This window comes from Saimiri boliviensis, chromosome 1 (genome assembly GCF_048565385.1).
Source record: "Saimiri boliviensis isolate mSaiBol1 chromosome 1, mSaiBol1.pri, whole genome shotgun sequence".
Classification (NCBI taxonomy): domain Eukaryota; kingdom Metazoa; phylum Chordata; class Mammalia; order Primates; family Cebidae; genus Saimiri; species Saimiri boliviensis.
In genome coordinates, this window is record NC_133449.1 from 162,667,356 (window position 1) to 162,693,509 (window position 26,154).

Genomic DNA, 26,154 nt, shown 5'->3' on the forward strand with positions numbered 1-26,154 from the left:
AATGCATATTCTGAGTTATAGGTCTGGGGCTAAGCCGGGGATTCTGTGCTTCTAGCATGCTTCCTGCATGATACTGAGGTTGCTTGTCTGCAGACCACACATTGCTTAGTAAGGCCCCAGAACATCAAATATTCATCTGAACACAGTAATATAAATATTCTCAGGTATTTCCTCCTTTTACACACTGTATTCCCAGCTTCAAGCCCTGTAGTTCTTTTTTCTCAGAGGGCCTGGAATTGGAAAAGAGATGAGGAATTAAGAGATCACAGCAGCCTGAGCTGCAAATCCTGCCTAGGAGTACACCTGTCCTTTGAGGCTCATTTCTCTTCATCCTTTCGCCTCTCTGTTTTTAGGTATCAAAGCTTGAAAGAGAGAAGACTCAAGAAGCAAAGAGGATTCGTGAGCTGGAGCAGCGCAAGCACACGGTGCTGGTGACCGAACTCAAAGCCAAGCTCCATGAGGAGAAGATGAAGGAGCTGCAGGCTGTGAGGGAGAACCTTATCAAGCAGCACGAGCAGGAGATGTCAAGGACAGTGAAGGTGCGCGATGGAGAGATTCAGAGGCTCAAGTCCGCTCTCTGTGCTCTCCGTGACGGCAGCAGTGACAAAGTAAGGACAGCGCTCACCATTGAGGCCCGGGAGGAGGCCCGGAAACTGTTTGATGCAGAGCGCCTTAAGCTCTTACAGGAAATTACGGACCTGAAAACGGCCAAGAAGCAGGTGGACGAGGCTTTGAGCAATATGATCCAAGCAGATAAAATCAAGGCTGGGGACCTTCGGAGTGAGCATCAGTCCCACCAAGAAGCCATCTCGAAGATCAAGTGGGAGTCGGAGCGGGATATTCGGAGGCTGGTTAGTACAGTAATCACACCAGACCCATGCAGAATCCTTCTCTTCCAGGTTTCAGAGTGCCGTGGGATTTGCTTCTTCATATGTTTTCTTGTCAGTAGATTATAAACAGTGCCTACCTTTTGTCCAATGCTCTATCCAAGATAGATCAGTAGGTACGTAGGTAGTTCAGTAGAGAGATATGCTCAGGCCAAAATTGAAAATTGTAAAATGTAAGAGATTTTGGAAATTGCCTTTCTCATAAGAACTGGATTCTCCAAGGCCCATATCTATTCAAGGACTCCTGTTTTCTTAGATATTTATAAAAATATTCTAAACTGTGAACTTTTCTAAAGTAGCATGTTTTCGTCGGCTTTTCATTTATTTATATAGTTTTATTGTTTTATTTTTTTAAATAGAGGGTAGGAGAAGTTTCTATGACTTTCATGGTGTCTGAAAATGGCAGCTACTTAGAACATCTTGAGTCTTTTTTTCCAGGAACTAGATACGAAACTATAAAAATCCTAGTTATTTTAACATAGATATTTTCCCCAAAGTAAACAGGGGTCATTTAAAACAGGAGCCATTATAATTTTTAAATTGATTTTCATCCCTAAGCATCTTATTTGCTATTTATAGTTTCTAAGACTTAACTCAGCCCCTACAGAGTTGGGTCTTTCCTTCTAACATGTATGACCAAAAACCAGATAGGCCTCTCACTATGCTTAAATATAATACAAATATAATTATAATCTGAAAATTAGAATGTCCTAGGTTGACCTTGTGTAATTATTTTAGACTAAAAATTTTATGGTCACTTGCATTCAGATGTTTAATATCTGTTATATATCTTGTCACACTAACTATCATCTGTTAGAATGTACGTTATGCTTCTCTGGAAAAGGTTTTTTAGGAAAAACTATACTTTTCTTCTTTTGTCTTCCAGTTCAAAGCAATTACTTGCTGAGAATTCTAATTATGTTCCGTGGGTCTTTTCTCTAGGCTTTTAATTTTAAATTCAAAGTGGTTACCATAGAGCATTTTTTAAAGCTAATGTTTAATTTTCTTTGTACTGTAATACAGTATAACTGTAAAATATTGCCTTTGCCACACTTTCTGAATCTTTATGTCAACTGATTCTATTGCACTGTTTGACAATAAAGACCAAACACAGTGCAGAAATATTGGTCTCTGCCCTACATTTGGTTTTTGAAACCATGGTGGCTGATGAAGAAAGAATCAGGACTTCAAACTCTGGAGATGGCAGGTAAGTATTCAATGAAAAGGAAGGTTTGCACTAAATAGTTTCATTTGTTGATGGTTTTCAATATAAGATCTGTGAGTGTATCCGCTTGATCTGCTAACTTTTTCCATGACTTTATTTCACCTGCATATTGCTGAAATAGACATGAAATCCTTCTTAATAACAATGTGAAGGGGAGGGGCCAAGATGGCCAAATAGAAACAGCTCTGGTCTGCAGCTCTTACTGAGACCAACACAGAAGGCAGGTGACTTCTGCTTTTCCAACCAAGGTACCCAGTTCATCTCACTGGAACTGGTTTGGCAGTGGGTGCAACCCACAGAGAACAAGCAGTGCAGGGTGGGGACGTTGCTTCATGTGGGAAGTACACACAGCCAGGGGACCTCCTTTCCCCAGCAAAATGAAGCCGTGAGAGACTGTGCTACCTGCCCTGGGTATTATGCTTTTCCCATGGATTTTTTGCAATCCACAGATCAGCACATATCCTCATGAGCCTACACCACTAGGGTCCTGGCTTTCAAGTACAAATCTGGGTGGCTGCTTGACCAGGCTCTGTGCTGCAGGAGTTTTGTTTTGTTTTGTTTTGTTTTGTTTTCATACTCCAGTGGCACCTGGAACTCCAGTGAGTTCCAGGAGATTGAACCACTGTCCAATCAGTGGGGGCTGAAGCCAGAAAGTCAAGCAGTCTCACTCAGTGGAGTCCCAGTCCCACTCCTGTGGAACCCAGCAAGCTAAGAACCACTGGCTTGAAATTCTCACTGCCAATACAGCAATCTAGAGTCAGCCAGGGATGATCGAGTTTGACTGGCGGAGGGGTGACCCTCTTTACTGTGGCTTTAGTTGGCGGTTTTCCCTTGACAGTGCTAAAGAGCCTGGGAGTTTGGACTGGGCAGAATTCACCACAGCGCAGCAAAGCAGCTGTGGCCAGATTGCTTCTCTAGAGTCCTCCTTACTTGGCAAGGCCTCTCTGCAGGAAATCCAGGAGCTCCACTCAGGGGCTTACAGACAGAACACTCATCTCCCTGGGACAGAGCACCTGAGGGGAGGGGTGGCTGTGGTTGCAGCTTCAGCAGACTTAATCTTTCCTACCTGCCGGCTCTGAAGAGAGTGGCTAATCCTGATGGGGGGATTCTTCCAGCACAGCGCACCAGCTCTGCTAAACGACAGATTGCCTTCTCAAGCAGGTCCTTGATGCTGTGCCTCCTGACTGGGAGAGAACTCCCAGAAGTGGTTGACAGACACCTCATATGGGAGAGCTCTGGCTGGCATCAGACCAGTGCCTCTCTGAGATAAAATTTCCAGAGGAAAGAGCAGACAGCAGTCTCCACTGGTGATACCCAGGCAATAAAGTTCTAACGGGGACCTCCAACGAACTCTGGTAGACCTACAGAAGAAAGACCTGACTTTCGGAAGAAAAACCAACAACAACAAACAAAACTAAAAAAGCAACAACAACATCAACCAAGAGACCCCCCCTAATCCCATCAAAAGGTCATCAGCCTTAAAGATCAAAGGTAGAGAAATCCACAAAGATAAGTAAAAAACAGTGCAAAAACACTGAAAATCCCAAAAACCAGAATGCCTCTTCTCCTCCAAATGATCGCACTGCCTCTCCAGCAAGGACACAGAACTGGATGGAGGACAAGATGGACAAATTGTCAGAAGTGGGCTTCAGAAGGTGGGTAGTTACAGACTCCTCTCAGTGGAAGGAGCATGTTCTAATCCAATGCAAGGAAGCTGAGAACCTTGACAAAATGTTACAGGAACTGCTACCTAGAATAACCAGTTCAGAGAGGAGCATAAATGACCTGATGGAGCTGAAAAACACACATGAGAACTTCATGAAACATACACAAGTATCGATAGCTAAATCAATCAAGCAAGAGAAAGGATATCAGAGACTGAAGATCAACTTAATGAAATAAAACATGAAGACAAGATTAGAGAAAAAAGAATGAAAAGGAACGAACAGGCTCCAAGAAATATGGGACTAGGTGAAAAAGACCAAACCTACAATTGATCGGAGTACCTGAAAGTGATGAGGAGAATGGAACCAAGTTGGAAAACATACTTCAGGGTATTATCCAGAAAACTTCCCCAACCTAGCAAGACAGGCCAACACTCAAATTCAGGAAATACAGAGAACATCACAAAGATATTCCATGAGAAGATCAACCCCAAGACACATAATCTTCAGATTCTCCACAGTCGACATGAGGGAAAAAATGTTAAAGGCAGCCAGAGAGAAAGGCCAGGTAACCTACAAAGGAAAGCCCATCAAACTAACAGTAGATCTCTCAGCAGAAGCCCTACAAGCCAGAAGAGAGTAGAAGCCAATGGTCAACATTCTTAAAGAAAATAATTTTCAACCCAGAATTTCATATCCAGCCAAAGTTTCATAAGTGAAGGAGAAACAAAATCCTTCCCAGACAAGCAAGTGCTAAAGGATTTTATCACCACCGGGCCTCCCTTGCAAGAGCTCTTGAAGAAAGCACTAAAAATGGAAAGAAAAAAGCAGTACTTGCCACTGCAAAAACACACCAAAATATAAAGAATGACACCATGAAGAAACTGCATCAACTAGCGTGCAAAATAACCAGCTAGCATCATGATGACAGGATCAAATTCACACATAACAATATTAACCTTAAATGCAAATGGGCTAAATGCCCCAATCTGGGGCAAATTGGATAAAAAGTCAAGCTCCATTGGTGTGCTGCATTCAGGAGACCCATCTCATGTGCAAAGACACACACAGGCTCAAAATAAAGGGATGGAGGAGTATTTAGTAACCAAATGGAAAACAGAAAAAAGCCAGGGTTACAATCCTGGTCTCTGACAAAATAGACTTTAAATCAACAAAGATAAAAAAGATAAAGAAGGGTATTACATAATAGTAAAGGGATAAATTCAACAAGAAGAGCTAACTATCCTAAATATGTATGCACCCAATACAGGAGCACCCAGATTCATAAAACAGGTTCTTAGAGACCTACAAAAAGACTTAGACTTCTACACAATAATAGTGGGAGTCTTTAACACTCCACTGTCAATATTAGACAGATCAATGAGACAGGAAATAAACAAGGATATTCAGAACTTGAATTCAACTCTGGATTAAGCATCCCTAATACAACAGAACTGTCCACCCTAGATCAACAGAATACACATTCCTCTCATGCCACATGGCACTTATTCTAAAGTCGACCACATAATTGGAAGTAAAACACTCCTCAGCAAATGCAAAGAACTGAAATCACAACAAACAGTCTCTCAGACCACAGTGGAATCAAATTAGAACTCAGGATGAGGAAACTCACTGAAAACCATACAACTACATGGAAATTGAACAACCTGCTCCTGAATGACTCCTGGGTAAATAATGAAATTAAAGCAGAAATCAAGAAGTTCTTTGAAACCAATGAGAACAAAGAGACAATGTACCAGAATCTCTGGGATACAGCTAAAGCAGTGTTAAGAGTGAGTGAAATTTATAGCACTAAATGCCCACATCAGAAAGATGGAAAGATCTCAAATCAACACCCTAACATCACAATTAAAAGAACTAGAGAATCAAGAGCAAACAAATAAAAAAGCTAGCAGAAGACAAGAAATAACTAAGATCAGAGCAGAAATGAAGGAGATGAAGACAAGAAAAACCCTGCAAAAAATAAATGAATCCAGAAGCTGCTTTTTTTGAAAAAATTAGCAAAATAGACCACATGCAAGACTAGAAAAGAAGAAAATAGAGAATCAAATAGACGCACACTAAAAAGTGATAAAGGAGATATCACCACTAACGCACTGAAGTGCAAACTACCATCAGGGAATACTATAAACACCTCTATACAAATAAACTAGAAAATCTAGAAGAAATAGATAAATTCTTGGACACATACACCCAACCAAGACTAAACCAGGAAGAAGTCGAATCCTTGAATAGACCAATAACAATTTCTGAAATTGAGGCAGTGATAAATAGCCTACCAACCAAAAAAGCAGCCCAGGAGCAGACAGATTTATACTCCAATTCTACCAGAGGTACAGTGAGGAGCTGGTACCATTCCTTCTGAAACTAATCCAAACAATTAAAAAGGAGTGACTCCTCCCTAACTCATTTTATAGGGCCAGCATCATCCTGATACCAAAATCAAGCAGAGACAACATAAAAAGAAAACATCAGGCCAATATCCCAGGTGAATATCAGTGTGAAAATTCTCAGTAAAATACTGGCAAACCGAATCCAGCAGCAGCACATCAAAAAGCTTATCCACCATGATCAAGTCAGCTTCATCCCAGGGATGCAAGCCTGGTTCAAAGCATGCAAATCAATAAATGTAATCCATCACATAAACAGAACAAATGACAAAAACCACATGATTATCTAAATAGATGCAGAAAAGGTTTTTGATAAAATTTAACATCACTTTATGTTAAAAACTCTCAGTAAACTAGGTTTTGATGGAATATATCTCAAAATAATAAGAGCTATTTGTGGCAGACCCATAGCCAATATCATACTGAATGGACAAAAGCTGGAAGCATTCCCTTTGAAAACCAGCAAAAGACATGGATGCCCTCTCTCACCACTCCTAGCCAACATAATATTGGAAGTTCTGGCCAGGGTAATCAGGCAAGAGAAAGAAATCAAGGATACTCAAATAGAAAGAGACGAAGTGAAATTGTCTCTGTTTGCAGGTGAGGTGATTCTGTATTTAGAAAACCCCATCATCTCAGCCCAAAATTTCTTAAACTGATAAGCAACTTCAGCATAGATTCAGGATACAAAGTCAATGTGAAAAAAATCACAAACATTTCTGTAATTTCTATACACCAACAATAGGCAAACAGAGAGCCAAATCATGAATAAAATCCCATTCACAATTGCTACGAAGAGAATAAAATATCTAGCTTACAAGGGACATGAAGAACCTCTTCAAAGAGAACTACAAACCACTGCTCAAGGAAATAAGAGAGGACACAAAGAAATGGAAAAACATTCCCTCCTCATGGATAGGAAGAATCAATATCATGAAAATGCCCATACCACCCAAAATAGTTTATAGATTCAATGCTATTCCCATCAAACTGCCATTGACATTCTTCACAGAATTTTTAAAAACTACTTTAAATTTCATATGTAACCAAAAAGAGCCCGTATAGCCAAAACAATCCTAAGTAAAAAGAACAAAGGTGGAGCCATCACACTACCTGACTTCACACTATACTACAAAGCTGCAGGAACCAAAACAGCATCATACTGGTACCAAAACAAACATATAGACCAATGTAACAGAACAGAGACCTCAGAAATAACATCACACATCTGTAACCATCTAATCCTTGACAAACCTGACCAAACAAACAATGAGAACAGGATTCCCTACCTAATAAATGTTTCTGGGAAAACTGGCTAGCCATATGCAAAAAACTGAAACTGAACCCCTTCCTTACACATTATACAAAAATTAACTCAAGATGGATTAAAGACTTAAATGTTAAACCCAAAACCATAAAACCCTAAAAGAAAACCTAGGCAATACCATTCATGACATTGATGTGGGCAAAAACTTCATGACGAAAACGATGGGATCTAATTAAACTAAAGCACGTCTGCACGGCAAAAGAAACTAGCATCAAAGTGAACAGACAACCTGTAGAATGGGATAAAATTTTGCAGTCTACTCTTCAGACAAGGTCTAATATCCAAAATCTATAAGGAACTTAAACAAATTTACAAGAAAAAAAAATATCGAAAAGTAGGCAAAGGAGATAGACACTTCTCAAAAGAAGACATTTATATGGCCAACAAACATATAAAAAAAAAATGCTCATCATCTCTGATCATTTGAGAAATGCCATTCAAAATTACAGTGAGATACTATCCCACATCAGTCAGAATGCCAATTATTAAAAAGTCAAGAAACAATAGACGCTGGTGAGGCTGTGGAGAAATAGAAACACTTTTTGCCCTGTTGGTGGAAATGTAGATTGGTTCAACCATTGTAGAGGACAATGTGATGATCCCTCAGGGATCAAAAACCAGAAATGCCTTTTGACCTAGCCATCCCATTACTAGCCATATGACTATGACCAAATTTTTAATAAATCGTTCTACTAAAAGACACATGCAAGTGTATGTTTATTGCAGCATTATTTACAATAGAAAGACATAGAACCCATCCAAATGTCCATCAGTGATATAGACTGGATAAAGAAAATGTGGTACACATACACCATGAAATACGATTTAGTGATTAAAAAGAATGAAATCATGTCCTTTGCAGGGACATGAATGAAGATGGAAGCCATCATCCTCAGCAAACTAACACAGAAGCAGAAAAACAAACACTGCATGTTCTCCCTCATAAGTGAGAGTTAAACAATGAGAACACATGGACACAGGGAGGGGAACAACACACACTGGGGCCTGTCCAGGGTAGGGGACAAGGGGAGGGAGAGTGTTAAGACAAATACTTAATGCATGTGGGGCTTAAATCCTGGATAACAGGTTGATAGGTACAGCAAGCCACCATGGCACATGTATATCTATGTACCAAAGTTGCATGTTCTGCACATGTATTCCAGAACTTAAAGTAAAGTAAAAATTAAAATTAAAAAAAGTAAAATCTGAGCCACCTGATGAGTGGCTCACAAACTGCATGAGCACGGAATAACATAGGAAACTTTTTGGATAGCATGGATATGCTCATCTCCATTGTTTCCTTCTGTGCCTTCCCCGACCCCAAGCTCCGTTTTTGGAACTGGAAGGGAGAAAAATGGGAGCTTTTCTGTCTAGAAAATTTCCCCAGAGAATTCTGGTATACTCTTTCCCATCTAAGAAGTAGAGCCTTGGTGGATTTTCAGTATTTTGAGATCAGAGTCCATGCTGATAACCATTATGCAGTAAAGCTTTCTCAATACTAATTATTATACATTCTGCAGAAAACCACTTGGGGAAATGCTTTAAGTATATGAATAATCTTAAAGCTAGTATAGCATAGTACCTAACACAATGGCCTCTATAGTCAGAAGATCCATTAAAAATAAGGCTTCAGGACTTACGAGACATATGACTATGACCGAATTTTTAAGCTTTCAGGTCCTCAGTCTTCATCTGTAAAATGATGACGGCTGAACCTACTGAATAGGATTCTTATAAAATAGGGTATATTAAGCTTTGAGTATGGTACCCTGAATATAGTAAAAGATCGATGAATTTCAGCTGCGATGATGGTTATGATGAGGATGAATGTAGATAGTAATGGAATGCTTTCTCAATAAGTCTAGCAAGGTGAGTACATAAAAAAACAACTAGAGCTATGTTAACCTGTAAATGAAAGTAATGCTCTAGATGACAAGTCTGACAAATGAACATACTGCTCAGTTAAGAAAAACACTGGTTTCGGCCGGGCGCGGTGGCTCAAGCCTGTAATCCCAGCACTTTGGGAGGCCGAGGTGGGTGGATCACAAGGTCAAGAGATCGAGACTATCCTGGTCAACATGGTGAAACCTCGTCTCTACTAAAAATACAAAAAATTAGCTGGGCATGGTGGCACGTGCCTGTAATCCCAGCTACTCAGGAGGCTGAGGCAGGAGAATTGCCTGAACCCAGGAGGCAGAGGTTGCGGTGAGCCGAGATTGTGCCATTGCACTCCAGCCTGGGTAACAAGAGCGAAACTCCGTCTCAAAAAAAAAAAAAAAAAAAAGAAAAAAGAAAAACACTGGTTTCAAGTATACAAGGAGGCGCAAACCAGATACAGTACTATTATTCCCAATTAGCAAGACAATATTGAATTCTTACCAAGTTATCAGATGATGTTACAAGATCATGAAGAATTTAGTCCAAAGCTCTTTCAGAATTGACCTAAAATTTAAGCATGTGACTCAAAGGCAGTAGCTCACAGATACTTATATGTGGAACATATGTAACTATGTAACACCATTTCTGTTGCAAAGATTTTTTTTTCTGGTCTAAGAGCACACAGCAAAAAAAGATTTATACAGAATTATTTGTTTTGTATAAAAAGACACTTTTAGAAAATGCAAAACAGCATAACGTTGTTTGTATTAAATGTCTTTTCCTTATCTCCATTTTGAATGTACACATAGAATATAGTGAAATGAGGAGAACGGTTTCACCCAATGGCTATGATCTCTTTAAAAATTGTTCATAGACATTCACTTCATTATCCCTTATCCTAGGATGGCAAAAAGGTTTCAGTCTAAAGGAACTCAAATCAATTGGTATTGAAGCCCGTGGCCTTTAGTTGAGAAATTCTTCTGAGGCCATGCCTAGGCTTAGCAGAAATGCATATTGGAATCAATAAATATATCTCACGCATGTGGGAGAGAAAACAGTAGTTAATATTGCCAGATATTTTCTATTCATTTTAGTTCCAACCATGATTTTCTTATAGTAATAGTAAAATGGTTGCTAAGATGGCCGCTCTGAAACACAAGTGAGAATAGAAGGAGCTATAACACATGAACTGTGGAAGGATCTCCCTCCAAATCCATCACCTGAATGCAAGCATGTTAGTCTTGGAAAATGACTAGGCCACTGGGAAGTCTGAAGTTTCTTCAGTTACAAATGATCACCTACTAACAAGAGCAATGGCTACTATGGTTGAATTTGAATACCCATTTTTCCAAAGAAGAAGTGACATCAACAAATGTCCTACGAAACATTATAGTGGCATATTTAGTGTTCATGTTTATTAAAATTAATGACCATTTTAAAGTTAGACGTGTCTAATCAACCAAGACTAATTCAAACAATGTATTGAATTAAAACATCTTCACAGGATATACTAGAGAGAAAAAAAATTACTCTCCTTGACGCCAAGTCAACCCAGGATACTTGTTCATTACACAATGTTGCCTCATCTTATACATGAAATCAATACACTTGTCATACTCATGATATTTTTCTGTATCAATCAGATGAGAGAAGTGAAATGCATACCATTATAAAAATGTATTTATTTACAGCATTGTTAAATAAAATGTCCTGGGTCTCATTTAATTCAGATGGATGAAATCAAAGCCAAGGACAGGATCATCTTTTCCCTGGAAAAGGAGCTGGAGACCCAGACAGGCTATGTACAGAAACTGCAACTTCAGAAGGAGGCTCTGGATGAACAACTCTTTCTGGTCAAGGAGGCTGAGTGCAACATGAGCAGCCCGAAACGAGAAATTCCAGGAAGGGCAGGCGATGGTTCCGAACACTGCAGCAGTCCTGTAAGTCCAGTCTAGCTGAAGTTAAGAACACACAAGTCATCTTTTATTTAGCCCCCAAGCTTTACCTTTCACTTAAGCTCTTTTCTTGGTTACTACAAAGAAATCAATCTACCTTCTACTGTCAACTCAGCTAGTATCTTGGGAACAGGGTTTTCTAAACTCATAGATGACTAGGTGGTCTGCAGTGCCTTAGCAGATCACATGAGACTTACGGATTTCTTTAAATCTTTCCTAGAATTTTTCTGGTCAGGCAATATCTATTTAAACTTAAGTCTATTATGAGAAACATAAATTAGGTGAAAATATTTTGCCTCTTGCCTAGACTGGTCATTTTCCCTTTTATGAACAATTGGGTTGGAAATTGATAAAGATGGTTGTCATCTACAGGACACAAAATGTATAACTGCATAAAAGGCAAAACCATTTATAAACTTCATCTAAAGACTTATCGAACTTACCACTTATTTTCCTGGGTTTTCATCATTTTATATGAGAAATTATTTTCAAAAGTGCAGCAATACAAATGGGCTTATATGCAGTTGGCTATAACGCTTACACCTTTTCCAACTATTTAGCTATTATAATGATGGAAATGTATTATTTAGGAACAGAGATGGGCTCCAAAGTACTACTTAGAACTTAGTAATGAATAATTTATGAATTGGTATTCAAGATATACATATATATATGGTAAGATACATACATATATATATATATATATATATATATATATATATATATATATATATATCTTAATAGGTGGTGGAAAGACTACTTACCTAGGATTTAGCAGATGTAAGTTTTAGTTCTAACACTGACAGGTACCTGCAATATAGAATAGTTGTCAAGAGAATGGACTCTAGAGTCAGACTCTTTGGTTCAAATCCCAAATCTACCATTTACTATGTGTCCTTAGGCAAACAACTTCACCATTCAGTTTTCTCATCTGTAAAATAGAAGCTATAGTAGTACCTCATAAGGCTGATCTAATGATTAGAAGACATAATATGTAAAATGTTAAGCATGGTGTCTGGTACATAGCATTTAATGCATATTAGTTATCGATCTTTTGATATTAGCCACAAGACCTTAAAGGAGTTATTTTATACCTAAATTCTACCTATTCTGCTAAATCCTTTAGGATATTGTGAATGTAGGGATATAGTATGTTTGAAACTGCTTTGTCAACAGTAAAGCATTATCAAAATGTAAGATGATAATATAATTGCTAGCACATAACAATAACAGTCTTATGTAATTCTACAATATGAAATTAAGCCATGAATGCCCTGTGTAAGGTGATTCATAGCAATTCTGCCAGTGGAGAAGCCAGTTGCGTTGGGCAGAATATACTAATGAGGCCTATCCTATGAACTACTGCCCTTTACACATGAAAGTAATACACCAACATTTTCTCACTTTGATCTTTTTCTTCAGGAGTATGAAGGAATTGGCAATACCCATCCCTACTTCCTACTCTCTCCCCTCTGTGGCTGATGGTTAATAGCAGGACAGCTGTCTAAGCTGTGGGAAGCAATGTTGTGGCCATGACACAAGGGATGCCCTTTGAAGCCTATGTTATCACAGCATGACCTTGGTCTCATAGCACACAGCTCTGATAGGTTGATCCAATGCTCTGACTCCCCCTTTGCCGAGTCCTGGTTCCAGGGAGTATCTACCACATTGAATTCATTTGCAATTACAACCTGGCATGGTCTTCAACCCAAGTGGTGAATATTGAAAGTTATAAAAGGGTAAATATTTACTCTTTGGATAAGAGAATATTTTATTCTCACTTCAGGAATCAGATAAGAGAACTGAGCTTATTACTTTTATGAATAATAAGTGATATTCCCAAACTTTGTGAAAAATGTTGTTGAAGAATACCCATTTTAATTTTTCGGTGTAGGATTTGCGAAGAAACCAAAAGAGAATAGCAGAATTGAATGCCACCATAAGAAAATTAGAAGACAGAAATACCTTGCTTGGAGATGAACGAAATGAACTGGTGAGATACACTAAAATGTTTTGTTGTTGTTGTTGTTAAGCATTATGTTACAGAATTACATACTATGTTATAGACATGTATCATAATAGAGAAAAGTGTACCAATAACAAAGATACCATTCAATAGATATTCACAAAGTGGCACACTCAAAAAAACCACCATCCAGATGAATAAGTGGAAGATTATAAGCATCTCAAACCCCTGCTTCTTATGACCCCTCCCAATCAGCACCCTATTAAACTTAACCACTATTCTGCCTTCAATCACTATAGATGTCTATCACCATTAAAATTTTTTTTTGTAAATGGAATCATACAATGTTTTCTTTTTTGTCTTACTTCTTCTGCATCTTTACTCAGCCTTATGTTTGTGAGATTTATCCATTGTGCTGCATGTAGAATTCATTCATTTTCATTTCTCTGTAGTATTCAAATAATATATCACAATATACTTATCCATTTTATCGTTAATGGACATTTATGTTGTTCCTTAAAATTTCTGAGCTGTTTTGAGAAGAACAGTGCTTCTACATGTCTTTTGTGAAAAAATTTGCCCATTTCTGGTGGAATATACAGAGGAGTAGAATTACTGGATGTTAGATTATAGGTGTAGTCAGCATCAGTAGTTATTACCAAACAGTAAGTTGTCACAATTCCCACCAATCATGAATGAAAGTGGTACTTTTTCCATATATTTGCCAACATAGAAAGATAATTGTTAGTCATGTTGGTGGATGTAAGGTATACTCTTACACCTTACATTATGGTTTTAATTTTCCTCATTATTAAGAAGGTAGGGTAACTTTTCAAATATTTACTAGCCTTTCAGATATTTTTTATATTATAGTTTTCCCTTAGCCTTTTGCCCATTTTCTGTTATGCTGCCTTTATTGTTTTAGTTACTATTAGAATTTTTTATCATTACTTCTGGTACATTTGCATTTAAAATATCTTACTCTATGGCTTACATTTTTACTTTAATAGAACTATTCACATAAAAGTGTTATTTTTAGTCTTTCCTTTTTTCAAATATATGCATTTTAGGCTGTAATTGTCCCTCTAATCCTTTAGTATGATATATTGTTATTTCGTTCAAAAATTTTATCTAATGTCATGTAATTTCTCCTTTGATATATGGGTCACTTGGAAGTATATGGCTTAATTTCAAACCATTTAGAGATTTTTGAGTTATCTTTCTGGTATCAATTTCTACCTTAATTCTACTATAGTCAGAGAATGTACTTTGTATATTTTACTCCTTCAAAATTTGTTGAGATTTGCTTTATGACCTCTGCATACAGTTAATTTTAGAAATGTTACATGTTTACATAAAAAGAAGGCATATTCTATAATTATTAGTTGCAATTTGATTGAAGTTTGTTAATAATCTTGTTTAAAATTTTCTAAATTCTTTTTTTTTAAATTTTCTGAATTCTTACTGATATTTTTGTCTGCTTGTTCTCCCAATAGATTTGTCTATATCCTTCTCAGTTCTTTCAATCTTACTTTATATGCATATAGAACATAAAATATATATTTATAATATATAATATATTAGATATTATGTTACTAGATGAAAATAAATAATTGTTATATTTTTTGTGTGTATTGACACTTTAATCATTATGCATTTTTCTCCTCTGGTAGTACTTCTTGACTTAAAGCCTTTGTTATTAGTTGAACTGTATCAGATTTTTGTTTTAGTGTTAGTGTGAATGTATATGTGTATGTATGTATATATACGTGTGTACAACTATATACACATGAATATATACATACATATTCACACACACACACACACACACACACACACACACATATATATATACATACTTTTTTTCAACCTTTCTGTGTTTTATTTAAGGTGTACCCTAAAAGAAACATTTTGGCCGGGCGCGGTGGCTCAAGCCTGTAATCCCAGCACTTTGGGAGGCCGAGGTGGGTGGATCACGAGGTCAACAGATCAAGACCATCCTGGTCAACATGGTGAAACCCCGTCTCTACTAAAAATACAAGAAGTTAGCTGGGCATGGTGGTGCGTGCCTGTAATCCTAGCTACTCAGGAGGCTGAGACAGGAGAATTGCCTGAACCCAGGAGGCGGAGGTTGCAGTGAGCCGAGATCGCGCCATTGCACTCCAGCCTGGGTAACAAGAGTGAAACTCCGTCTCAAAAAAAAAAAAAAAAAAAAAAAAAAAAAAGAAACATTTTATTGGGTATTGTGGAACTGTGATTATTGATGTATGATATAATAAATTATAGGTATTTTCTTTGTGCATATTTGCATTTTCTATGAGTAGCATTAATAAGTAAATTTTAAATATTTAAAACTCACATCATTGACCTTCAAAAGAGACAGATGAAAATAGTGAACCTAGTAGATTATTGTACTTATATGTATACAATATTTAATATTAATGCTTCAGGCACTAAGGAATAAGGCATTAATGCTTCAGGACTAAGTCAGATTATTTATAAAAATAAATCCAGTTTTGTCCTTTAATATGAAATGAAGTTTTTAAATTGAGATTGAGATGGATTTGTGGAAGTGCTGCTTAAGAATCATAAGATTAGATTTTACAAATATTCATAATTAGCTAAGTGTCCTACCTCAGTGCTTCCCAAAATCTTAGACACTCAAGAACAGGAGTGAGTACTTTAAAAAGTCTTCTCAAATATTTCTGATATACCCCTCCTTTTTCCTTGCTCCTCTCCCAATACATGTTCACTTTCAGAATCAGTGGTATGAAAAGAATAAGCTAATCATGAGAAGCTGAAAATGAAAATCCATTATGTATAGGGTGATTATGAAATATACAAATAGGAGAGTTTTATAAGTAAAGGGGAGGACTATTAACTATCACCCCAAGACAGTTTTCATAAACTTAGACCAGTGGTTCCCAGCTACAAGTGATTTTGGCAATATCTGATGTTTTTGGTGGTCACAATCAGCAGTGTTACTGGCATCTAACAAGCAGAGGCCAAGGATGTTGCTAAACATCCACCAGTGCACAGGACACCTTGCATCAAAAAAACATCAGGCTCAAAAAGTCACAGATGCCAAGACTGAGAAACCCTGCTTTAGACTAACCAAGCAAATGAGAGTATGATCACTCTTAATCATGGGTGGATAACAATGCAATCATCCTTTACTAAGCGTGGAGAGAATTCCATATCCTTATACACAAACATTGATAGAGTTTCAAACTTACTTGGGGTTTTATCCTCAATGAAACTTCTTTTAAAATAACAACTGTAGTGTGAGTCAGGTGATCTCCACAAGATCTCTGAAAGAATGACCTTTGGAGATAACCAGGCTTGGATTCAGGTCCTGGTCGCAATACTTAGTGACCCGTGTGATTTGGGTGAGCTCCTTTATCTCTAAGCTAATGAAGGTAATTCCAGGTGCAGAGACTACAGCTGAGCATTGTGTGTTAACAGGTGGGTTAACAGGTGGGGGAAGCAAAAGAAAGCAAAGAGAGCAGGTCCTCTGGTGCATTTCCAAAAACCAGTGTCTGCAGTACTTTCCTTAAGATAATGAAGTGATATGGGGTTATGAAGGCTGTGATGAAAAGCCATTAGAAAAAAACTGAAAAGAAGGCCATCAATCTGTTAAATGAAGGACTGAAATGACAGTGGTCAGTCCTGAGCCACGCAGTGAAGCAAACAATGCCGGCTCCAGAGATGCTTTCACTCCCACCACTTTACTTCCCTGCCCCCAAGTCCCTCAAACACAAGACACAAATCTTAACTTATTTCTTCCCAGTTAAAACGTGTGCGGGAAACCGAAAAGCAATGTAAACCTCTCCTGGAAAGGAACAAGTGCCTCGCCAAGAGAAACGATGAACTGATGGTGTCCTTGCAGCGCATGGAAGAAAAACTAAAGGCTGTTACCAAGGAAAATTCAGAAATGGTGTGTATCACAGACTCTGTGAAACTGCAGCTTCCTTGATTATATTACCCCAATAACTGGACTTATTGCTATTTCTCAGCTTCTTTTTAAAATACAATGCTATCTGGATTTTTCCTTATGTAAGCAAGGAAGCTTCAAGAAAGAAAGCAAGAGAAGTTTGCTGGCTCTGAATTTTATGAGATTTCTATATTTGTAAAACCGTAGGAGTGCTTCCAGGAATTTGCACGCTTTCCAAAAGCTCGGAAATGGAGAAGGAAAGCTTTGACATAGCCACAGAAACCTTCCATGACTTCACTAACATGCTATTTACAGATCTATACCCTAGGCACATCTTGTCTTCTAAGATTGTGCGTGATAGTTGGAAAATGGATACCATTACATGTATTATATATGGACAAGTGATATGCTAATGTACCTCTTAATAGACTTTCAATGCATCTATAGAGATCTTCAGACAATCTCCAATGATGATTTATTATGCCACATAAAATGTGCTTGAGGATTTAGTTGGTGTGTGTGTATTCAGGCTGCGTAATTTCCAAATTTAGCTGGAGCATCACAAACTTTCTACAGATAATTTTGTGTTAACAACCAAAGTTTGAGATTTTTAAAGACTTCACCTGTCCTTTCTTCTTTTCCAATTCAGAGAGAAAAAATAACATCCCATCCACCCCTGAAGAAATTAAAATCTCTGAATGACCTCGACCAAGCTAATGAAGAGCAGGAAACAGAGTTCCTAAAACTTCAGGTCATTGAGCAACAGAACATTATTGATGAGCTCACAAGGGTACGTGCCAATCAATCTCTAAACCTTAAGCTGTTTCCAAGGACAAGTAGCCAACAAAATTTATACTGAAATCAGTTAATTTTAGATTAACTCCAGAGGCCCAAGTTCAGATGTTCAATATGTAATTTTGTTCTAGAGGTTACATTCCAATATTTTATATTATTAAACTGCTTTACAACTTTTAAATTATAATTCTTTGTTAACTAATTTGGTGGCACAAATAATAACAGCAAAGTACATTAAAAGAACTTCTAAACGTGTTGTGGTATAAGTTTGTAGGTAGGGTGGGTGTGTCTTGTAATTGCCTTCCAGTAGCAGGATCCTGAGGCTCAGAGACTTAATATGTTGTCTGTGACAACAACATCACATGTATCTCTTGTTTCCCAGGTCGCAGTTCAGCGTCTAGCACATAGTTACAGTTTAATAAATACTTATTGGATAAACAGCAACAATATTATATAACGGAACTAAAATTTCAGTCCAGATTTTCTGATCATTACTTCAGTACCTGCTGAGTGGATGAAAGGGTTATTACTTCCATCTGAGTTTGGCTGAGGTTTATGTTACTAAAGGATGCACTAAGACCTCTAGATGCCTTTGGGTTTTCTTCTTTGCTCTCCATCTTTGTTCTGTGAATGACATCTCTGGTTGCTCTCACTTCAGAACCAAGTCAAGGCCTAAAGATTTCAATAGCAAGGGGGGAGTTAGGCAATAGTCTCCAGAGTAGGGTGAGAAAATTGATTCACTGCCACTGAGGGAAAGAAAGGGTATAGCTTCTGTTAATAATTACTTATGATTCATCCTTTTTAAAATTTCTGTGTTGACAATATGTTATAATGAATACATTAGATTAGGAAGGTAATTTAAATATATAATTATATTAGGGTTCTCTAGAGGGACGACTAATAGGATAGAGGTATACATAAAGGGGAATTTATTAAGGAGTATTGATTCACATGATCACAAGGTGAGGTCCCACAATAAGTTGTCTGCAAGCTGAGGAGCAAGGAAGCCAACCTAAATCCCAAAGCTGAAGAACTTAGAGTCTGATGTTCCAGGGCAGGAAGAAATAAAAGAAAGATGTAGGCTGGGAGACTAAACCAGTCTAGTGTTTCCATGTCCTTCTGCCTGCTTTTTAATCTGGTCTCTGGCTGAGCTGGCAGCTGATTAGATGGTGCCCACCCAGATTGAGAGTGAGTCTCCCTTTTCCAGTCCACTGACTCAAATGTTAACCTCCTTTGGCAACACCCTCACAGATACACCCAGAAACAATACTTTATCCTTCAGTCCAATGAAATTAACACTCAGTATTAATCATCACAAAAATGTATAAATTGTAAAAGTCTCATATATAGAGGTGGCATTTTTACTCTTAAAGGTGAAAAATAAAAATAAAAAAAGCCTAAACACCACTGGCTTAAATCAGATTACTTATTAAATGTGGGCTCCCTGCTTTTCTCATTTCATTTTCACATCCCAATAGCTTATAAATTTTACAGATTCATGAACCCAGGAATTTGCATGGCTTTGAGTATCCTGAGATTAAGCTGTAAGTTTTTTATAGAATCTTGGGCTATTTAGGCATACTCATCAGACTTTCCAAAAGACACTCTATCTAGTTTGAATTTGTACAGTAAATACATGGAGTACTTAGTGAATAACCCCAAATTCCCTGGATATCTCCATTCACAGCAACAATAAATCATGAAATTGTTCAATATTTCTAGGCATTCTTTGAGATTCCCAGAAAATTTTTTAAAAACTGAAAACAAAACAGGAACACTAAATGGCTCCAATCCACTAGACACTCTGTTCCCTGTCCTATTTTCAGGGACTGCAGGTGAGAACAAGTATCCAAAAATAGGCAAAAGACAGTTTTCCATGCATTTCAAATGACTAAATGAAAAGAATACGGTTTTACTTTATTGTGAAATTGTATTTTTTAACACAAATTTAAAGTAATTTTGGATCTAGGAGAACTAACGTACTGCGCTTTGGAGGAATATGAATAATTATTTTCATAGCTACTTGATTTTCAAGCACAAAACAAAGGATTCTGATTAGGAACACAGTACATTTTCTGATCATGAGGCTCCTTGATCCACGTAAGTCATCAGGAATAGTTGTAGAAGATTCTTATTTTGAATATATTTAAGTATCAATCCCAAAAGTTGCCAAAATTTAAAAAACAAAGTCTTATTCTATTCCAAATATAATGCCTGAAGGGAAAAAACACTCTGTCTTTGAAAAAAAAAAAAAAAACTATAGAGAAACATCTACCAATTCTGGAACTGAAAAAAATCTTTCATTTGTTTTCCAGGACCGAGAAAAGCTCATCCGTAGAAGAAAGCATAGAAGAAGCTCCAAGCCAATTAAGGTAATAAGAAATTGAGGTTATCAGGCATTCGCCACAAACAGCCAGAGACATGAGTCTTGGCATGGAATCTTCCTGCAAGGATATGATGAATCAGATGTTCCCAAACTGTTGCAGCAAACCATGGGCTTTATTTGCTAGAAGAAAATCTTTTCTGTTGACATTTCTTCGAAGTCTAAAAATGATTCTGTTGTAAATTTTAACCTGAAAGGGTTTGCTTTAATAGGACTTTCTCTAAATGGAGATGCCACTAGGTTTGACTTAGAAAGGATTACCTGACAAGTTGGAGAGTCATACTCCAAGAATATTCAAGAAATATACATGAGCTGCTGTCTCTCACTGAACAGTATTAACACAGTTTTATTATTCATTCAGACAATATTATTGATAATGTTCCTCCCAATCCACCAATATCTGTATAGCCTCTTATAATCCACAAAGTTTTGTTATTTAGTCTGTTTGATTTTTATTTTTGTTTTTAGTAAGTATATCATTTGTTTTTGATGTGGACTCGGATGAAAAGACTTAAGATTTGATCATCTTCATCACATAGACACCAGAGTTTTCGAAATCCTTTAGTTGTCGTTTAAATACAGGAAAGAGTAAACCACATTAGCTCATCATGACATAACATGTAATATGAAAGAGGCTTCAGTATTTCTATGAAAAATGCTCAATGAGTTGTTCTTGAAGATGTCAGAAGTGAAATAATATTCGAGAAACACTGATTGGAATTACGTTGGTGCCTGATGTTTTTATTTCAACAAAGAAGCATTGGGGATTCATGTCGTCTATGTTCGTTTGCATGTATGCCAGTTGACAGTATTTTAACATTTAACTTTTCCTACTTTTAGCTGTGTCAGTAAATATGTACCTTCCCTCCATTTAGAGGCCTGTTTTAGACCCGTTTATTGGCTATGATGAGGACTCTATGGATTCAGAGACATCATCCATGGCCTCATTTAGAACAGACAGAACACCAGCTACTCCCGATGATGACTTGGATGAAGTAAGCTTTTCTATGTCTCTAGCCATGGGTGATGTTGTTGTCACCAAATCTCTGATTTAAGTGGGAAGAAAAAGCATTCTGCTTTTTATCTCCTTTGCATAAACAGCACAAAGTTTATACAAACTATAAACCATATCTCATAATGGTGATAATAGTAACCCATTTTGAGACTGTGTGTTGTTATCTCTTGAAAACAGGCAAACCTTTTAGAAATGTTTCTACAGTTCAGTCCTCTAATTTGAAGACGTCTTTCAAAACAAAAGTTACTTTCCGAGATTCTTTATCTAGGGAAGGTAGGAACCACAGAGCAAGCTTAGCAGGCTTTTGAATGTAGTCTGAGACACTCTTGAGTGAAGTATGCTCTGTGGATCACCCTCATCAGAATGATCTAGAGGGCCCAGTTACAATGAACATTCCTGGATCCTACCATGCAACTCCTGATTCGAGATTTTAAGAGTGAAACACCCCAATCTTCATTCTTTCCCAAAAATTCCCTGTTGGTTATGTTATATCCTGAAGTTTAAGATCTAAAGCAATAAAACAACTTTATGATTTATCTGGGGGGTAAATAAAAACAAGTTGTTGGAGATGAACATATTGAAAATAAATAAGAGTAAAAATTGTAGGGTATCATTTCCTCAAATTTAGGACCAAAATCTGGATATGACTTTTTCTCATTTGGAACCCAAATAATTAACAATGAGAAATGTATCAAATGGTAAATGCTTCTTTTACTAAAATAAATATTTACGTATTTCTGCAGTGTCCGATTTGAAATGATTACAGTATTCGTGCCCAGATATATACTTCAGAGCTAAAAATAAAATCAAATAGACTGTCAAACGAATCTTTTACTTGTTTAAAAAGTGGTCAAATGTTAGTATTTCACATTGAATACAGGACTTGAACATAACACAATTGTTTTGGCGCTTTTCTTTTAACCTCAAGAGTTTAGCAGCTGAAGAATCTGAACTAAGATTTCGACAATTAACAAAAGAATATCAGGCCCTCCAAAGAGCATATGCCCTCTTACAGGAGCAGACAGGAGGCATCATTGACGCTGAACGAGAAGCCAAGGTTAGTGTATGTCTGTGAGAGTGCTCTGAATTAGCGTGCAGCAGTCACAGCATAAAAGTATCACGGACATAAAAATATCAACAGGACAGCTTTCCCTGTACTCTTCTCTCCTTTGCAACTTTTGGACTGGTATAGCTTTTATGTCAACAAACCTTGAAGCCAGATGTATTAGAACCAGCTCAGATCAGTGCTTTTGTTCCTTTAAAGAAAGCTGAGTACATAGTTCTTTTTCTTGCTATTTGAAAACATACATTTTCAAAGCTAGACAATATTGGATTTTGTTAAGCCATTTTTTTAGTTTCTTGCTTAAAATTACTTTTTTTATCTTTCAAAAGCAATAGTGAGCCAATTTCTTCTCTTAGTTATTAAGTGAACAGCATTTACGTTTGACAGCTTATCAGAATTTTCACAGACAATATCTCACTTAACCCTTGTGACAGCCCCCAAGGCAGATATTTTACAAAAGAGGGATTTGAGACTCAGAGGGGTTAATTGAATTGCCCCAAATTACACAAATAGTAAATGGCAAAGCTGTTATTACAACTTAAGTTTTACGGGATCGAATGTTCTTTCCTTTATATCATAACTGCCTCTCATGAGCCTATTTCAACAAAAAGAAAAGATAAGATAGGCATGTACTATACTAATTCTTAATATTTATTGAGTGCTTGCTGTGTTCCAGGCATTGAGCTGAACACTTTACATGCATTATCTATTTAATCCTAAAACAACCCTAGGAGCTGGATATGATTATTATCCTCTTTCTACAAAAGAGGAAATTATAGCTTAGTAGAAGTTAAATGTAGCCTAGTAAAGCTAAATTCTTTACCTAAAGTCACAAGGCTAGGATATAGCCTAGGGTGATATATTTGGGAATATAAACCTAGCCTCGTGACTTTACAGTCATAATCTCCAGGCTATAATTGCCTTGTAGGTAAATTTACATGAGTCAAAAGGGAGCATGACTACCCAGACCACCCAGGGATTTCATCCTTCTGTCGTTCTGGAAGGTCTACAATGCACTGAGGGTTTTTGTACAACTACTATTGTTAAGTGGGAAAGGATAGCTGTAACAGTTATAAATTTTTAAACAGTAGGATGCATACACACACATATAAGTAAATAAGCAGGTTTTTTAAAAACACATATTTAAAACAGGCAAGCAATCATTACAAAGGAATGTACCTGTTTGCTGTCATGTGTATGCCCTGGTGCTATGATATTTGTGATTAAGTATTTTTACCAACATGGATTGGGCAGTTAAAATAATAACATATGTCCCCCTTTTACTTTTTGGAGCTTCCTCCCTGTTTCATTTAATTCTTCTATCTAAATAAAGGTTTAGCGTTATCTCTGGCCATTAAAGTCAGAAAAACTTATCATTCTGAGAAAACTAATCTAAAAGATTAAGATGTTAGAAAAAAAAAAAAACAGTAAATTTGAAGGGACTAGAAATTAAAAAATAATACAGATGAAAGCATCATTGAAAACAAAAGATATAATTAGGTACAATAAAAAATAGGTTACGGTCAACGTGATTCACAGTTAAAATAAATCTTAGCAAAATTCAGCATTTTTTAGACCTGATAAAGGTAAATGTAATAGTTCATAATCAAAAGAAATATTCACCTCACCATGAATGAGGATATCTATCATTGCTGTTTTTATTCAACCTTGTACTAAAAAACCTATCTAGATTATTTTTTAAAAAATTGGTTTACAGGCAGGAAACAAATTACTAGGCTAAATCGCATAGGACAAGAAGGTTGTTCCATACGAGATCAGTATTCAAAACTCCTTGTACATACAGACACACAAAATATGACAGAGAGAAAGAGAGAAATTGATTTGAGGATTTAAATTTAGGCACAAAGTTTGCTCTGAAAGAATGGAAAGGCCAGGTATGGTGGCTCATGCCTGTAAGCCTAGCACTTTAAGAAGCCGAGGCAGGAAGATCATCTGAGGTCAGGAGTTTGAGACAAGCCTGGCCAACACGGTGAAACCCCATCTCTACTAAAAATACAAAAATGAGCTGGGTGTGGTGGCGCGCACTTGTAATCCGAGCTACTTGGGAGGCCGAGGCAGGATAATTGCTTGAACCCAGGAGGCGGAGGTTGCAGTGAGCTGAGATCATGTCACTGTATGCCAGCCTGAGCAAAAGAGAGAGACTATGTCTCACAAAAAAATAAATAAATAAGGATGGAAATAAATTTGGGGAGGCAAAATGGAACAAGGCTTTCATGAAAGGGAAATCATTCAAATAAAGAGAAGAGTGGAGAATTACAAGGCATATTTAGGAAACAAGGATTATACCAGCGGGTAAGGGTTTGACTCTCGGTTGATAAGTATTAGGAAAAGATTGGAAATATAACGGGAGTTCTAATAGTTTGAATATTAACCTGAAAATAAAGAATGCTACTGGGAGTTTTAAACAAGAATTCAGGTCAGAAAGATTCTTGTGTCATAGAAAATTATTCTTTTTTTCCCCTCTCTTCTCTCTCTCTCTTCTCTCTCTCTCTCTCTCTCTCTCTCTCTCTCTCTCTCTCTCTCTCTCTCTCGATGAGTTCTAGTCAAGAAGGAAATTTAATGATTATTTCACTTGTTGAGTTCTGGGATTTTGATCTCACCAGGCTCAAGAACAGCTCCAAGCAGAGGTGCTGAGGTATAAAGCCAAAATTGAAGATCTGGAAGCAACCCTGGCTCAGAAAGGGCAGGTAGGCATTTGGTTGCTTAGCTCTTCTGCAGATGCAGACAATTTAATCTGACCTTCCTCTAGCTTACCTGTGCATGGGCCGCATCCAGGACACAGCTTGGCTCTCCACAGTGATCTTTCTCAAAATGTGTTAGAATGCTCAACTCTGTATTTCTGTCCCTGGTGTTTTTCTGGGCAGAGTATGAACCCAGCCACAACAGTGAATGAGACTGGGCAAGAGAGAGAATGCCAGAGGAAGAGGCGTCCTGTACAAATAGCCTAGAGTTGTCATGAGCTGCTAAGACCAAGACCCAACCCCCAGCTGCGTTCTCTGCCTCTACGCTACATTTCTGCATTTTAATGTTTTCCATCCATACGTATCTAGCCTGTGTGCATTCTGACCCTTTTCACTTTTTGCCTGTGTGGTCACTTCTGAGTCCCCAGAAGTCTGGTCCTGGATTATTCAAACTGGAAAAGGTAGACATAGGGAGTGATGATGAAAAGGGAGTTAAAGTTTCCAGGCAACTTTGGTCTCAATGTCTTTGAAGGAGCTGGCAGGGATGGGTGCTACTTACCAGTCTTTGGCAGGCAAACAAACAGGGTGGGGAGAAGGCAGCTCTGGCAAAGTGGTTTGACGACACAGGCTCTTTCGTGCCACTCTGAAATGCTGACTGCGCGATATTCTTTGTCAAACAGGATTCACACTGGGTAGAAGATAAACAACTTTTCATTAAGAGAAACCAGGAGCTTTTAGAAAAGGTATGTTGGGCGTAACACCCTAGTGGGGCAAAGGAGAAAATCATGAGAGATCCAGGAGCAGCAGGGGGTGCTCTCAGGAGTGGCACAGGGGCCAGGGGAAGGGGAGGCTTTTCTGGTGCTGCTCTGTCCTCGGCTGCGTGCTCAACTGCATCCCTGTCACCGCCATCACCATCAGTGAAGTGGCATGTGTGCATGGCTCTGCGCTG

The 26,154-nt window shown here is 37.6% G+C and overlaps 1 protein-coding gene and 1 long non-coding RNA gene across 5 annotated transcripts in view; one reads left to right on the forward strand and one right to left on the reverse strand.

The window, feature by feature from the left end:
• JAKMIP2 (janus kinase and microtubule interacting protein 2) overlaps window positions 1-26,154 on the forward strand; it is a 196,419-nt gene that overhangs the window by 116,180 nt on the left and 54,085 nt on the right. For 3 of the 4 annotated variants that reach the window (XM_010344514.3, XM_074379647.1, XM_074379655.1), the window contains 10 exons: window positions 354-851; window positions 11,123-11,332; window positions 13,242-13,340; window positions 17,104-17,250; window positions 17,897-18,037; window positions 20,358-20,414; window positions 21,301-21,420; window positions 22,369-22,497; window positions 25,128-25,211; window positions 25,886-25,948. In XM_010344514.3, coding sequence (XP_010342816.1) covers window positions 354-851; window positions 11,123-11,332; window positions 13,242-13,340; window positions 17,104-17,250; window positions 17,897-18,037; window positions 20,358-20,414; window positions 21,301-21,420; window positions 22,369-22,497; window positions 25,128-25,211; window positions 25,886-25,948 — 1,548 coding nt within the window. The remainder of the gene's footprint in view (window positions 1-353; window positions 852-11,122; window positions 11,333-13,241; window positions 13,341-17,103; window positions 17,251-17,896; window positions 18,038-20,357; window positions 20,415-21,300; window positions 21,421-22,368; window positions 22,498-25,127; window positions 25,212-25,885; window positions 25,949-26,154) is intronic. The other variant, XM_010344515.3, reaches the window with a different exon arrangement.
• On the reverse strand, window positions 11,275-25,892 carry LOC104652340 (uncharacterized). The gene is made up of 3 exons (XR_745673.3): window positions 25,765-25,892; window positions 12,112-12,157; window positions 11,275-11,347 (listed from the first exon to the last, which is right to left on the reverse strand). It is a non-coding gene; the product is annotated as an uncharacterized LOC104652340 (long non-coding RNA).